The following is a 15495-nucleotide window of genomic DNA, read 5'->3' as shown; positions in this document are numbered from 1 at the left end:
TGTGAAGTCATCCTAATTTTATTTTATTTTTTTTTCCGAGCACGTAAGCCACCATAGCACCGATTTAAAGCATAAGCTATAAAAGTGAACATTCTATATCAAAGGTGGCCAAACTCTTTGTCTCTGATTTGATTTTTAAAAAGATGATGGGCCTGGTCATCCGTCGATGAATATGAAGGGAAAAAAAAAATCCCAGCCGTAAACAATACTTACACAACTAATCATGAGTACGCTAAAGCACAATCGAGTGAGTAGCTTTGCAATTTGCGACTGTGCATCTCGTCGCAGTTGTCTTTACTTGTCCCCTTGGAAACCCTGCTGGCAAAAAATAAGCAGTTATTCTAATCATGTAAAAACAACTCTGCCGATGTGTGCGTGTGTCCTCACATAGTCGGTACGTTTGCGTTTCCAACAGTCAGGGTTGAGCCTTTTCTGTTCATCGGCGAGCTCTTTGGCCTGTAAGGTAAACACACGGCGCTCTTCGCTTCGCATTTTCTTCCAGCGCTCGCCGAGGAGCACGCTGATGGCTCTGACACACACAGACAGACACACACCACACACATGACAAGCGCACGGATACGCAATCACGCGGCGAAGGGCGCACACCAACCTGTTATCCTTGCCCGGGTGCATCTGCGTGTACTGCACCCTGAACTTCTTGGCAAAAAGCATGAACGCGTTCATTGGCCGCTTGCACTTGGTTAGGGTGGGGTTACTTCCTGGTTGGCGGACATTTTGTCTTTTGATTGGCTTGCGGTGAGGACAGCGGGAGTGGCCGGTCTTGGCAGCGCCTGTCGACAAGTTCGGACTGCTTTTTCTGACTCTTTCTTCTATTTCAGTCGTTTGTCGTCTATGAAAGGATGCCAAACCTTGTAATGCATCTCTGTCTGGAGAAATGGCGCCCCCGCTGGACTGGGAGGCATTTCGCTGTCGGGCCATACTGCTCAGCAGGTAAACCGCCGATGAGTCCATCGGTGTGAAATCGTAACTGGGGAAGACGCGGCACAATTTGTGGCTCGTCGCAATCGTTCACGCAGAATTTCACGTTGAAATAAATACCTTTTGAATGTGTCAAAGACAAGCGAGTCATCCGTATGTTCGGCATCTCTGTGACCGGGAGGAAGGCACATGTCGCCCAGCTCCATTTCATAGCCCGCTATCCCATAATGCACTACGGTCAAGCTCGGGTAGAATGACGACCAACCTGATGAAAAGTGTTACAGTGATTGTTTTTTTTTCTTCATTTTTTTAATTGTACTTTCTACGTACCTTTGTTTTTAACGTAAAACGGGTGGTCGAGTTGACAGCGTGCAGTCAGCAAGCCGTGTCCGAAGGCGCCGGGGTCAAAGGTCAGCTGCAAGGTGGCCTGACCAGACAACACGTTTTCCGAATGTGCCACAAGCTGCAAACCCTCACAGCCGTAACTCTGCAAAAAAAAAAAAAAATGTCGTTTTTTAGCCCACCAAGCAGTTGATCATACTTAAGTTGTCAAAGGATTTTTCCCCCCCATGGTACCTTCAAGGATATGGACTGGTCCTCATTTTCAGACTGAATGTCCTCAACATTGCGCCACTCGACATGGGAGCCGCTGTGGAAACGCAGGCGAGTGCCTGCACACGCAAAAGAGCTTCAACTACCTTCGTACTGACAAGCCCATATAAGAAGTTCAGACATATCTATTTTTTTATCTTCATTAACATCAGTAAAAATATTTGCCTTTGATATGTTTGCTGCAAATAATATTCCACTTTTTTTTCCTTCATGTATTTTAATGTTGGCATAGCTGGTATGTTGAATTTTAAGTACCGGTAATTGTTTAGTTTTGATTAGAATTTTGCCATTCTTTAAAAAAAACAAAAAAAAAAACAACTGAAATAATTTTTGCACACTGCAGAAGTACATTTTTATGTCTTTTCAAATGCACATGTTTGTACGATGCCTCCTCTTGAAAACGACTAATATAAAACATGACACAATTTCAACTTAATATTAAAAATCCATTACAAAAAATTATTAAATGATTCATTTCGGTTTTGCACATTTTATTACAGATTCTAAATTTGTCTGCCCTACTTTAAAAACAAATAAATGTCTTTAAAATAGGAACCATTACTCTCTCTTAAAAAAAACATTTAATTTAAATAATTTTATGCCTGTATATTTTTTTTTCAATTTTTAAAATAATTTCTGTTGAAAATAATTTAAATCAAATATTTTCAGACATTAAACACATTTATAATTGTGTTGCATTTACATATTTTTTTAAACACATATGTATTTTATACCCCCTTTTTATCTTATATAAAAAATCTATCATGCATTTTGGTTTTCGTTTTGGGTTCATGCTGACGTTGGATTTCTTCTTAAATCCCCGCATTCCAGCAGACCCCTTTCAAGGTTTTGTTCCAAAACTGTTCATCAGTCCCTCCACCTTTACTCAATCCCTTTTTGCCATCACTTCAAATTTTAAAAACCAAAATGGGTACATTCACATTCCTCTTTGAGTATATGTGTGTGTGTGTGTACCTTTCAGAAAGCAATGCCAGGCAGTGGCAGGCCAGGAGACACTCCAGGCCGTGTCCTCGTCATCGGACAGTGACGATCTGGTGGACAGCGCAGAGCCACATTCGCTGTTCATCTGCGCAAACATCAAGCAACGAAGCGTTTCTGAAGCGGGTCATTGATGTGAGGCTAAGTTGGGGTGAAGAGAGGAGTTTGCCGTACCCTGCCTCTGCTGGAGTTCGAAGGGGGTGGCCGGGCGTACGAATGCAGATAACTTCGCGCGGAAGAGGAACTGAAAATGACAAACCAAGATTGACCGACTTATATTTCACATTTTAGTTGTTCTGCTTTTTAACTATGAAATTGTATCTCATTGTGTGATTGTACCTGCTGCGGGGAGACTCCTGTAGGAGTGGGCTTTGAGGCCCCGTGGCAATGTGAGCCAGCTGCGTCAGCCAGCGGGTGTCCCCTGACTGCGCGCGACAGCCCGCGCCGGCCTCTATTTGAAAAATCGCCGTCATCTCTTTCTCTTCAGGAGCCTCCTGCAGCTTTGGAAGATCCGCTGAGGAAAGAGCAGAGGGATGTTTGTGTCTTTATGCTGCAATTTGATACCATAAAAGTCATGCAGTACTTGGTGTTACCATATTCCATTAATTCCATATCACTCCTTTGCCCAGGGGGAGAGTCACGTGATTGGTCCTGATCCACTTCCGCAATCTCTTCTGTGAGTGTAAACACAATTCCCATGTAGACATTTGGAGTGCTGCTTAAATTAATCCAAGAGGGCTGCCTGACTGTTGCCATGGGGACGGTGGATACCTGTGCATTTGCAATGAGGGTCGGTCTCCCTGTGCTGTTTGGGGATCACCACCTCCCACATGATGATGTCAACTGAAGCGTATGACGTGATTACAAATGTAAAGGTCACTGAGAAAAGAAACCTGTCTTTCTCCATAGTCAATGTTTTTTTTATCTATCTATATCTATGTCTATAGCTATAGATATATAGAGAGATGTAATTTATTTCCTTAAATATTCTCTTTTTTTTAATTTTTTTGCTTTTTTTTGACGCTTGCCCACAAAATGAAATGACAGTTTCTCCCCTGTTGCGCAACATGGTCATCATGTGACGGGCTCTTGTTTATAAAATTCGAGAGCGTCCGCGCAAGCGCGTAACGACCCATTCATTCAACGCCGTGAATGACGGCAACAAAATAAACGAGGCGCAAGTCGCAACGATCGTTTATTTCAGGCATCGTGTATTCATAAAGTCGTATTTGATTGACAGAAGCACAAAAAGAAGCATAAATCGAAAGGGCAATTAAAAACGGGGGGGTTTCCGTCGACGGATACGAGAGAAATGTAAATGAATAATATCTGTTCGATTGGCAACCGATGTCTGGGTTGAGAAAAAGCGAATAAATATCATAAATACGTCGAATGGGTTTCCGGGAAAGGGCCGTATAACCACTGCAAAACAACTAACGTCGACAATGAAGCTTGAAGAGCGATCGCGCAGGAGAGCTCCTATCTGTGAAAACAACAGGCCTCGTCATCTCAATATTGTATCGTACTTTCCAAGTTTAGAGCATATTCAATAGATTGGTGCTATCGCTTGTCGAAATCGACGCTATAAAACACGGAAAAGTTTTCATTAACTTTTTCTTTACTCACCTAAACAGTGGCCTTGTACGGGGAAAGTAGGTTGGTATAAACAGATCATTCTTGCCAATCCTATTGGTCCAACTTGTTGTCACTCAAAAGCTATTAACGTTGTCATAGGTCGTTTTATTTGCAGACAGCTCGACATGTTTAAATCGAGACGAAAGATTAAAAACGATGATGAAACGGTTTATGTAATATAACCCAAACCATGGATTTTCTGGCTTGTTTGTAGTAATTCGAAAAGGTGTTTTTGGTGATTAGAAGCAATTGTTGAAATTGTTAGGTGGTAAAATCAAACATAAAGTTTCAGATTAAATTAAAAAATACCCAGTCTGTATTTATGTTAAAATTAATTTAATTGATCCACTTTGTGATGTTCCTAATGAAGAAAAACACGCTCATTATGTTACTTAAAAGTTACTTAATTTGGCCGCTATATTGCAGCAAACTGAAAGCTAAGTTTCACACCATCTGTATGGTTGTATTTCCGAATACACCCTTATTTTGAAGGAATCACCGGATAATGGTAACTTCCAAAAAAGTTACCTGATCAACTGTCTAACCCGGCAGCGAGGCAACGTTGTTGAATCTTTTAAAACTGATTTTTTTATTCGCTAATGTGCTTTGTTCTCCCCATTTAAATGCTGAGTCGTGGGTTGTTTACAGTGGGTGTTATCACCCTAAACGTCTGTTGGTGAGTTTTCCTTCCAGACTTTCTGTAACTTGTACCGTTATAGGTCAGCCTTTCCGTGTGGCGCTTCCGCTGAAGTTTTGCCGTCCGCTCTCATTTTCTTCTCAATGAGTTATTTCGTGACATATTAATTTGGACATGTTCGCCACAAGTATGTCAAAATATATACATTTGAGACAAACGTGTCAACACAGTATTTTTTAGTGTAGTGTTGCATTCTTACTACTGTCAATTTGAGCTTCCTGTTTCCAAAAATAAAACCCTGCAGTCATGACATCCTGTTTATTTAAAAAGTTATATAAAATTGCAGAAAGGTTTTAAATAGTTTTATTCCAGTTGTTTTAAGACACTTTATGACTATTGGTGTGGATTTGAACTTTGTTTCATTACATAAGTGCTCCAAAACTTTCAGGTTGTTTCCTTTGCAAAGCCCACTTTTGGGCACCCCCACGGTTTTACAAATGGATTTAGGTCTGGGCTGTGGCTGGGCCCTTCATTTTAATGCCATGGGATCCTTCCTTGTCAGATAGAAAACAATGTGAAAATGATTTCACTCCAAATCAATGGGTCCTGTTCTATCGATCGTCAAGCTAAGCGATGGACGAGCAGCCGATCCAGGCGAGCGACGAAGAACGAGTGGTGTTGCGAGAAGATAGCAGGCGGCGGAGACGAAGGAAGGGCATCATGTCGTCCTCCTGCACTTACATGGATCACGTCGCCGTGGAGTTCGTTCTCCCCACAGTGACACGGGGCGGCGACTGCCCCGACTCGCTGCAACTGGAGGTTGCGGTAAACTGGACAGTGGAACAGGTCCCTCATTGTTACTTAATTGGCCATTCAAGTGCCACTTAAGGTGACTTTGAATGTCTCTGCTCCTAGGTGAAGGCACAAGTATGGCTGAATGCGATGACATCCAACCTCTGTCCGGAATTCTACCAGCGGTTTTCTCCTGACCACTGCATACTACTCTACCAGAAAAAAGGCAACATGTGCGAGATCTACGACAAGCACCAAGTCTTCCAGACACTGGACTGCGTACGCTACTGGAGAGGTTTGTTTGCGAGCAACTTTCTGTTTGATGCAGTGATCCCCAAAACTGATTGAGAAAAGGCACATGTACTGTACATACACAGGTTAATTCTGCCATCTAGTGGAAAAGCATTGAATTGTTCTGGTTATCACTATACATCAGTGGCATAGAACGATGAAAAAAGATGCAGCAATAATTGTTGCAGACAGATAATTTTCACACAGTGGTTGGGGCTCACTGCAGGATGAAACATGATTCTTATGAAATTCTTATTTATTGCTTATTATTATTATTATAATATTTTTTTAAAGCCTTGAAGAAGGATGTTGGACGGATCAAGCTGGTCCCTCGTCTGCAGCCCTCAGACGAGACCCTTCAATACCAGCGGTACCTCAACTACCTGATCGGCTACGACGTCACCGACGTCAGTAACGTGCACGACGACGAACTGGAGTTCACTCGCAGGAAGCTGCTGACGCCGCGGCGCATTGAGCTGTCAGGCCGCGACTCAAAGCTCTACTCCATGGACCCGTGGGTGACACACAAGCCGCTGCCGGAGCACCTCCTGGGAAAGGTATGTTCAAATTTTGGTGGGATAATGCCAAATAAATTCATCCATTTTCTATAGTGCATGTCATCCTGAGTTTGCTGGGGGGAGGAGAAGTGGCAGTAAAACAAGCCAAAATCCAAGAGAGTAAAAATAATTCATTTTTCATTTTAAATCTTGCTTTTCATATCCTGCTGCCTGCAGTTTTCACTACCTTCCGTGTTCTATCCTTAGAATTTTAAAGAACGTTCCCTCTAATCATTTCAACTGTGCAATCGAGTTTGTAAGATGTTATGGTTCAAATGGTCCCCTTTTATGAGGAAGTTAGAGCCTCTAGTTTCCCTTAAAGATGAGTCATATCTTATCATAGGTGTACAGATGATGCGGTTCCATTTCAGCGGTGTTTCCTTGACGTGCGTTATGTTATCGGGCTGCTCTGTTCATCCTCTCAGATCAGCAACGGCAATGTCCTCGTTGTCATCCACATTTGCACAGCCAGTCAGACCATCAAGGTGTCCATTGACGACACACCGGCGCAGGTACATTCAAGTGTTCGCGCTTCATTTGCTTCGTGAGAGCTCACATTTTGTGTTTTGTCTCCCCATGCAGGTTTTGTCCAGTTTCTTATCCAAAACGGCAAATAAAAGAGGATTGCTGGGCATCCCCGACAGCACCTGCGAGACAGACTTTGTGCTGCGCGTGTGCGGCAGGTTTGTTCAAATCAGGTCCGCTATGAATTTGGTGGGATGGGATGAATTTTATTTTGTTGTTGTTTTTGAACAGGGAGGAGTACCTGTTTGGAGAGAAACCGCTGCGCAACTTCAACTGGATCCGTCAGTGTCTGAAGAATGGCGAGGAGATCCACTTGGCTCTGGAGACCCTGCCAGATCCCGAACTGGATTTGGTCCGTGAAGAGGACTGGGCCCAAGTGGACGATTGCACCGGTGTCGCAGGTAATCTTTTTTTCCTCATCCTCACTGCGACGGACGGTCATTTGGAATAATTGTCGCAATTTTTTTTTTCTTTTTGCATTATCCCAGGCACGCATGAGCAGCTGACCATCGACGAGAAGGACCACGAACGACTGTTCACCGTCTCCATGTGGGACTGTAACAGGAAGTTCCGAGTAAAAGTGCTGGGAATCGACATCCCGACACTTCCCAAAATTCCCGACTTTGTCGTGTTCATTGAGGCCAGCATCTTTCACAGTCAGCAGCTTCTCGCTCAGGTGAGTGATGCCGATCCATAAACGACACATGTGCCATTGTATTGTTGCTGGGCAACCAAAGGCTATATATATATTTTAAACTCTGAAACAAATTAAAAATGTGTTTTGAACAAACAATGTCAAGCCACATTTTTTATGCTTCAGGAGCGGACGACTCCCAAAGTCTTTAATGAAGAAGTGTTGTGGAACTGCTGGTTAGAGTTTAACATCAAAATCAAGGACCTGCCTAAAGGGTCCCGACTCAACCTCCAGGTAAGGATTCTTTTACTCTTTTTTTTTTTTTTAAATAGCCAAAATCATTTTAGATATATTTGTTAATCAGCATGGCACATTCGCCTCACATTTCTGAGGTTGAGGGTTCGAATCTGGGCTCCGGCCTTTCTTTGTGAAGTTTGCTTGTTCTCCCCATGCAGCTTCCACCCAGTTCCCCCAAAAAGTGAGAAAAATCGTTGCAACGGCATTTTAATTTTTTTTAATTAAATTTAAAATTTTTGATCGATGCATTTACAGTGTGTTACCATTCATTCATTCATTCATCTTCCGTACCGCTTGATCCTCACTAGGGTCGCGGGGGGTGCTGGAGCCCATCCCAGCCGTCTCCGGGCAGTAGGCGGGGGACACCCTGAATCGGTTGCCAGCCAATCGCAGGGCACACAGAAACAAACAACCATTCGCACTCACACTCACACCTAGGGACAATTTAGAGTGTTCAATCAGCCTGCCACGCATGTTTTTGGAATGTGGGAGGAAACCGGAGCACCCGGAGAAAACCCACGCAGGCCCGGGGAGAACATGCAAGCTCCACACAGGGAGGCCGGAGCTGGAATCGAACCCGGTACCTCTGCACTGTGAAGCCGACGTGCTAACCACTTGGCTACCGGGCCGCCCCAGTGTGTTACCAAAGGGTGTTAATAGCTTGTGGGAGAAGTAGCTTAAGGTGCTACATCAATTTTATTTGATCCATCCATCCATTTTCCAATCCGCTTTATCCTCACAAGGGTTGCGGGTGGAGGGCGGGAGGGGGGGTGGTGCTGGAGCCTATCCCAGCCGTCTTCGGGCAGTAGGCGGGGGACACCCTGAACCGGTTTCCAGCCAATCGCAGGGCACACACAGTGTTCAATAAGCCTGCCATGCATGTTTTTGGAATGTGGGAGGAAACCGGAGCACCCGGAGAAAACTCACGCAGGCCAGGGGAGAACATGCAAACTCCACACAGGGAGGCCGGAGCTGGAATCGAACCCGGTACCTCTGCACTGTGAAGCCGACGTGCTAACCACTTGGCTACCGGGCCGCCCCAGTGTGTTACCAAAGGGTGTTAATAGCTTGTGGGAGAAGTAGCTTAAGGTGCTACATCAATTTTATTTGATCCATCCATCCATTTTCCAATCCGCTTTATCCTCACAAGGGTTGCGGGTGGAGGGCGGTCGGGGGGGTGGTGCTGGAGCCTATCCCAGCCGTCTTCGGGCAGTAGGCGGGGGACACCCTGAACCGGTTTCCAGCCAATCGCAGGGCACACACAGTGTTCAATAAGCCTGCCATGCATGTTTTTGGAATGTGGGAGGAAACCAGAGTACCCGGAGAAAAGCCACGCAGGCCCGCGGAGAACGTGCAAACTCCACACAGGGAGGCCGGAGCTGGAATGGAACCCGGTACCTCTGCACTGTGAGGTCGACGCGCTAACCACTGGACCACCAGGCCACCCTATTTTATTTTATTTTGTTTTTTTCATAGGAGCCGTCATAGATTGACACCTATGACATGTAATGAACAAGGGGATCACAGTAAATACCTTACTGCATACCGTTTCCTTCCCAGTTGGTGTGCAGGAAACAACCCCAGACCCCAACCTCAAAAGGATCCTCCCACCAGGAGAGCACATCAGGAGGCGGGAGTCACGACGGTAAGGCCCTCTCAAATATCCGCCCACCTTCCACCAAGCGAGCCTCACCGCTTCCGCCGCCGTTCACCAAGGCAAGACCAAGAGCCGCCTCCTGTACTACGTCAACCTGCTGCTGATCGACCACCGCTCGCTGCTGCGCCAGGGCGAGTTCGTCCTGCACATGTGGAAAATGCCCGAGAAGAGCGAGGAGAGCAGCAGCAGCAGCATCAACGCCGACAAGCTGACGTCGGCCACCAACCCGGACAAGGCTTCGTCGATGGCCATCGCCATCTTACTGGATAAGTACCGCTACCCCGTGGTGCTTCCCAAGAGCCGCGATCCGAGTCGAGACGGCGCTCTCGCAGCGGAGGAGCCCGACGGAACCGAGCGAGGTCAAAGGGAGATGCCAAACCACCTGAAGAAACAGTTTGCCGCCATCGTGGCGACTGACCCCCTTCATCCATTGAGTCCCGAAGACAAAGAACTGCTGTGGCATTTCCGACACGATTGTATGCGTGATCCCAGGTGCTTGGATTGTACTCACTTGCTCGAATTTTGCTCCCCGAGCAACCAAACCTTACAAGGTCTCCCTGTCAGGGCCTATCCAAAGCTGCTGTCATCAGTCAGTTGGGGAAAACAGGAAGCCGTCCTGGCGATCCACCGGCTGTTGGAGCGCTGCACCGCATGGGACAGCAGGTAATCACAATCGCTCTGTTAGCGGTCGGTAAACGTTTTGGGTTTCTCATTCTTACCATCCTGTCAGTGTTTTGGACGTCGGCTTGGCCATGCAGCTGCTCGACTGCCACTACTCCGACGCTCAAGTCCGCTCCATGGCCGTGCGGAAGTTGGAGACGCTGGAGGATGACGACGTGCTGCGATACCTTCTGCAGCTTGTCCAGGTCTGGTGCGCACAAAGTGATAATATCGCAGTAACAGAGAGGGTCTCTTCCATCCGGTTTTCAAAAACGTATGTGATTTTTATCGTTTGTAAACAGGGTAATTCAGGACACAGTGACAAAACCTTCTTTGTTGACAGAGAACAGACAATTGATAGAGTTATCATTCCTTGCTAGACAAGATATCAAGTTTTTTTTTTTGGTGGTGTCTGTGTATATGTCTGTACGCAGGCGGTCAAGTTTGAGCCGTACCACGACGGCGCCCTTGTCAGGTTCCTGCTCAAGAGAGCGCTGAGGGTAAGCGGGATGAAAAACTGCATCACATAATTGTTGTCAGTGTCTGTGTCAGTCAGTATGTGTGCAGGTTAAAAAAAAAAAAAATCTCCGTCTCTATTTTTGCATTTCAGAGTAAGCGTATCGGCCATTTCCTCTTCTGGTTCCTCCGCAGCGAAATCGCCCAGTCCAAGCATTACCAGCAGCGCTTTGCAGTCCTGCTGGAGGCCTACCTGCGAGGCTGCGGCGAGGCCATGCTGCAGGATTTCGGGAAACAGGCGAGCGAGAATTTTTGCGATGTTTTTAACCATTTCAGGGACAACGGTTGCTACGATGGACAGCGTGAAAGGGGTTCAGGAGGGGTGTCACAAATTAATACCGCCATCTGCTTGATTGCAGGTGGAGGTGACTGAAGCTCTGCAGAAAGTCACCCGAGAGATCAAAACCATGTCCCCAGACAAGTATGACGTCACGGCACAAGGTGAACATTACTTTTAAAAATATTACCTATATTTACAGTGACCAATTTAACAATAAAGTTTCCACATCCATCACTTTGTCATGTCACTGTCATATTCCAAAATAAACGATCCCACAGGAGTCAGTGTGCGATTCAAATGCCGTAAACTAAAGTTGGACGCGTGTGCTTTTCAGTGGTGTGTCAGATGCGTCAGAAGCTGGAGACGCTCCAGTTGTCTGGTCTTCCACAGGGTTTCAGGGTGCCTTATGACCCCGGATTAAGAGCTGGAGCCCTGCTGGTAACGGAAACGGGCACCGTCGAGACTCTGATGCGATTCTTTACTGAATGTTTATTTTTTATTGGGGGGGGGGGCGGGCTCAGATCGAGCAGTGTAAAGTGATGGCATCCAAGAAGAAGCCGCTGTGGCTGCAGTTTAAAAGGGCCGACCCCACCACCCTGTCCAAGGACCCCATTGGGATCATCTTCAAGCACGGTGACGACCTCAGACAGGACATGCTCATCCTGCAGGTAGCGAACAGTCTCACACTTTGTTTCTTGACTGTCAAATTTTCTTCTGCATTTTTTTGTTGTTGTGGTTCTTGTTTCCTGACAGATTCTGCTGATCATGCAGTCCATCTGGGAGACTGAATCTCTGGATCTGTGCCTGTTGCCTTATGGCTGCATCTCCACCGGGAACAGGATAGGTTGGTCACTCCCCTGTCCTCTCCCACCTCTCATTCCATATTTCATCCCCAAATTGTCTTCCAGGTATGATAGAGATCGTGAAGGACGCCACCACCATCGCTAACATCCAGCAAAGTGTCGTCGGCAGCACCGGAGCCTTCAAAGACGAAATCCTGCATCAGTGGCTGCGGGACAAGTGTGTGGGCGAAGACAAGGTATGAAAGGATTTGAAAACTCAGATTTTCAAATGGGCGGCTAACAAATATATTTTTAAGGGCCACATCGGCAAGCCCCTGTTTTGAAGTGTTATTTGTTTTCCTCTCAGTGTTAAAAGGAAGTAGCAAAAAAAAACGGCAGACAGGAAAAAGGATGTGAGCTTCAGTGGTTTCCTGTCACACAACGCGCAAAAGCGACTTTTAGAGTTTTCATATGCTCCCATTGTGTCACTTACATTTCAACTCAACTTTATTTAGCAACAGCATTTTGGACCAACTGGAGATACTTCATGGAGTTGACTCAAAAATCAAGTACATTGCAGTATTTCAACTCAACTTTATTTAGCAACAGCATTTTGGACCAACTGGAGATACTTCATGGAGTTGACTCAAAAATCAAGTACATTGCAGTACCCCGGTTGAGATGTGACAATGGCGTGGATTACGGTCTTAGCCAGTTGCCTCAGCTGAAAAAAAGATGGATTCAACAGCAGCACCCCAAAAATCAAACAAACAAACAACAACAACAAAAATCCACATTTGCGATGTGCCGCATGAACTCGAATTCTGATTTCAAATGATAATGTGCTGGTGAATTTTTTAGCCCCAATTAGTCGAGGAAATGACTAATTGCACGTGACAAAGTTGTTGTTGTTGTTTTTTTTTTCAGTTTCAGCAGGCCGTGGAGAGGTTTTTGTATTCCTGTGGCGGTTACTGCGTGGCTACCTACGTCCTGGGCATCGGCGATCGCCACAACGACAACATCATGATCACCGAATCAGGTAACCACGCTTGTCTTTCGCTTTCAGCCTGTACGTGTCAAGGAACATTTTTTTTTTTTTCCGCTGACTCCTCAGGGAATCTCTTCCACATCGACTTTGGCCACATCTTGGGGAACTACAAGAGCTTCATGGGAATCAGTAAGGAGTGGGTTCCCTTTGTGCTCACGCCGGACTTCCTGTATGTCATGGGAACGTCAGGAAAGAAAAGCAGCCCCCACTTCCAGAAATTCCAGGTGCTTAACCCTTTCCACCCTGTAACCTGATAACATGATCAGCTGTCCACTGTTGTAACCCCCCCCCCCCCCCGAAAGGGTTAAACCAGAATGAATTTCTCATACAACACATATATGTGCACTCCTTTGTGCCAGGATGTGTGTGTCAAAGCGTACCTCGCTCTTCGACACCACACCAACCTCCTCATCATCCTCTTCTCCATGATGCTGATGACCGGTATGACGTCCTTGCATGCAGTGCACGACAGTAACGCACGTTCAAGGTCAAAAACACACAGTAGTGACATCATTAAATAGGATGTAAAGAATAATAATTCTTTTTTTTGTGCATCATGATTTCATGCTTTAATTCAATAGGCATCCTTCTGATGTGCGCATCCTGACCACCAGGGGGCAGTATAATACTGACATACATAAAATGCAACATGAAGACCAACTAGACTGGAGTAAAAACAGTTGTTTTGCAGAGGATAAAGAAAATATGCCAGTAAATGTTGTTTTATTTTTCAAATATAAGTTGTTCAAATGTACCGTCATACTGGCGCTAGTTTTGTTAGCCCGTTTTCAGTGTTTCCTGTTATATGTTAGCTTTCAACATATGGACAAATTCACCATTTTTTTTGGTTTGTTTTGAATGGTATTGTTCAAAAATGAGTTTGACATTATATGAAAAGTGTTTTGATTGCAATTGGATTAAAATCGAGGCGATTTTAAACAAGTAATGAACTAATGAATTACATGACAATGTTACATTTGCGATACATATATATATTTGTGATACAGTGTATTTAAACACTATTTCATGGCTTATCATAGGCATGCCCCAGCTGACCAGCAAGGAGGACATCGAATACATCCGCGAGGCTCTCACCGTCGGCCGCTGCGAGGACGAGGCGCAGCGCCACCTCCTGGATCAAATTGAGATTTGCCGGGAGAAAGGCTGGATGGTCCAGATAAACTGGTTTGTTCACCTGGTGCTGGGCATCAAGCAGGGGGTGGAGAAACGCTCCACATGAGCGTCACATGAGGACAAAATAGGAAGGACCCGTGAAAAATATAAAATGGGATTTGGATTTTTATGACAGTTACAGCAATGTTGACCTGCTAAACTACATGTGCTTCTTTTATACAACGGTTCCATTTCATCACCAGTCGTAGAACAAGTCAAAACGCAAAGATTTTACATTCCTATCACAGTTTCAATGGGATTTTCCCACTTTATGAGTCTTAACCCTTTCAGGGACAGCGGTTACGACAGTGGACAGCTTCTCATGATGCAGCATTTTTTTATATTTTTTAACGTATCTACCTGTCTGTTGCATAAATCTCCGCGATATTGCTGTTTATAGTGATTTCATTTTTGATGATTTTTACAGCTTTGTGCATGAACTTTCGTTTCCATTCCCCCAACAACCACTTATTGAAGTCCATACCTTAGACTTTACTGCCATCTAGTGGTATTTACGTTACACAGCACTTGTTACAGGACAGTATTATTATTATTTTTGTTCAAATGTTTAGAAAGTATTTGAAAAAGTATGCTTCAGTAAGTTTACTTATATATTTTTTAATGTTTTTATTTTAAAAAAAAATTATTTTTTGTCTCTCTCAGGGACATGCACTCAGGGAGGTTTAGCCTCACTGACACCATGATGTCATTTTAATTTCAACTCTACTTCTTTCATCGCCTAAATTCCCCACCACAAAAAGGGACACACCGTGACATGTGAGGACTGTCACTCATCCTCTTTGTCTTCCCCTCATCTTCTCTCCTTCCTCCCATCTTAATCATTGACATTACTGGAGATGAGTGGGTGCAGGTGGACAAGATGACGCCCTTTCTTCTTGTTTTCTTCGCTCTGCGACTTTGAACTGCAAATGGATTTGTCAGAGCAAGAGGGTAAAAAAAAGAAAAGCCCCCTCATTCCACAGCTCTTTATGGCTCCTTAAAGCTTTTTAGCACGCCTTTGTGAATCTTGTGGAGGCTGAAGCGATTCACTGAGCGCGCAAAAAATGTGAATGGAAATTGCGCGGAAGAAAAAGCTTTGTTGTTCTTCGGCATTTGTGTTTGGAGAAACGTCGTCTTTGATGCGCTTTTTAAGCCTCGTGGCGAAATCACAAATCACACAATTTCAAACGCTCACCGGTCACAAGATTAGATACAACTACATATCCGTTTTGTTTTTAAATGTAAATATAAATTGGTATCGTCTGTTCAATCATCATTCTGCGTGATTTATTATTTTTTTTGCGCCTGTGTCTGTTTCCACTGACTTTGTGCAAGTAGTTGTTGTAAAAGCGCCCCCTCATATTGACTTGAGATATAGAAAACATTTGTCAAAGAGCCTTCACAAACACTGCATGTGCACATGTAACGCCTGCCAATCAAAATGCATCGATGTAAATGCAC

At 44.9% G+C, this 15495-nt stretch overlaps 2 protein-coding genes across 6 annotated transcripts; one reads left to right on the top strand and one right to left on the bottom strand.

Annotated features, from left to right (window-relative positions):
- Positions 1–45: 45 nt before the first annotated feature.
- LOC127593961 (HMG box-containing protein 1-like) lies at positions 46–4275 on the bottom strand. Of its 4 annotated transcripts, none has more exons than XM_052055748.1 (13): positions 4177–4275; positions 3322–3393; positions 3144–3224; positions 2890–3064; positions 2725–2794; positions 2527–2638; positions 1516–1610; positions 1270–1426; positions 1060–1204; positions 870–988; positions 611–791; positions 388–456; positions 46–318 (listed from the first exon to the last, which is right to left on the bottom strand). In XM_052055748.1, exons 1-13 carry the CDS (start codon positions 4223–4225, stop codon positions 222–224), a joined length of 1422 nt encoding a protein of 473 aa, XP_051911708.1. In that variant the 5' UTR covers positions 4226–4275; the 3' UTR covers positions 46–221. The 4 variants fall into 4 exon arrangements, with proteins under 4 accessions (XP_051911708.1, XP_051911710.1, XP_051911707.1 ...); XM_052055750.1 differs by having other exon boundaries at positions 46–315; positions 4177–4274; XM_052055747.1 differs by having other exon boundaries at positions 388–529; positions 4177–4273.
- A 207-nt stretch (positions 4276–4482) lies between these two features.
- Positions 4483–15000, top strand: pik3cg (phosphatidylinositol-4,5-bisphosphate 3-kinase, catalytic subunit gamma). Of its 2 annotated transcripts, none has more exons than XM_052055735.1 (24): positions 4483–4857; positions 5449–5668; positions 5738–5909; positions 6200–6462; positions 6888–6974; positions 7045–7145; positions 7219–7388; positions 7476–7663; positions 7808–7915; positions 9479–9563; positions 9635–10067; positions 10140–10238; positions 10306–10441; positions 10670–10735; positions 10846–10989; positions 11111–11192; positions 11366–11469; positions 11553–11699; positions 11785–11875; positions 11940–12070; positions 12741–12852; positions 12928–13085; positions 13221–13302; positions 13902–15000. In XM_052055735.1, the coding sequence occupies exons 2-24, from the start codon at positions 5456–5458 to the stop codon at positions 14099–14101; spliced, it is 3372 nt and encodes a 1123-aa protein (XP_051911695.1). In that variant the 5' UTR covers positions 4483–4857; positions 5449–5455; the 3' UTR covers positions 14102–15000. The 2 variants fall into 2 exon arrangements, with proteins under 2 accessions (XP_051911695.1, XP_051911694.1); XM_052055734.1 differs by having other exon boundaries at positions 4485–4861.
- The last annotated feature ends 495 nt before the right edge of the window (positions 15001–15495 follow it).

Source organism: Hippocampus zosterae, chromosome 21, assembly GCF_025434085.1.
Source record: "Hippocampus zosterae strain Florida chromosome 21, ASM2543408v3, whole genome shotgun sequence".
Taxonomy (NCBI): Eukaryota; Metazoa; Chordata; class Actinopteri; order Syngnathiformes; family Syngnathidae; genus Hippocampus; species Hippocampus zosterae.
The sequence above is the reverse complement of the archived record's forward strand: the minus strand, read 5'-3'. Positions and strand labels throughout refer to the sequence as shown.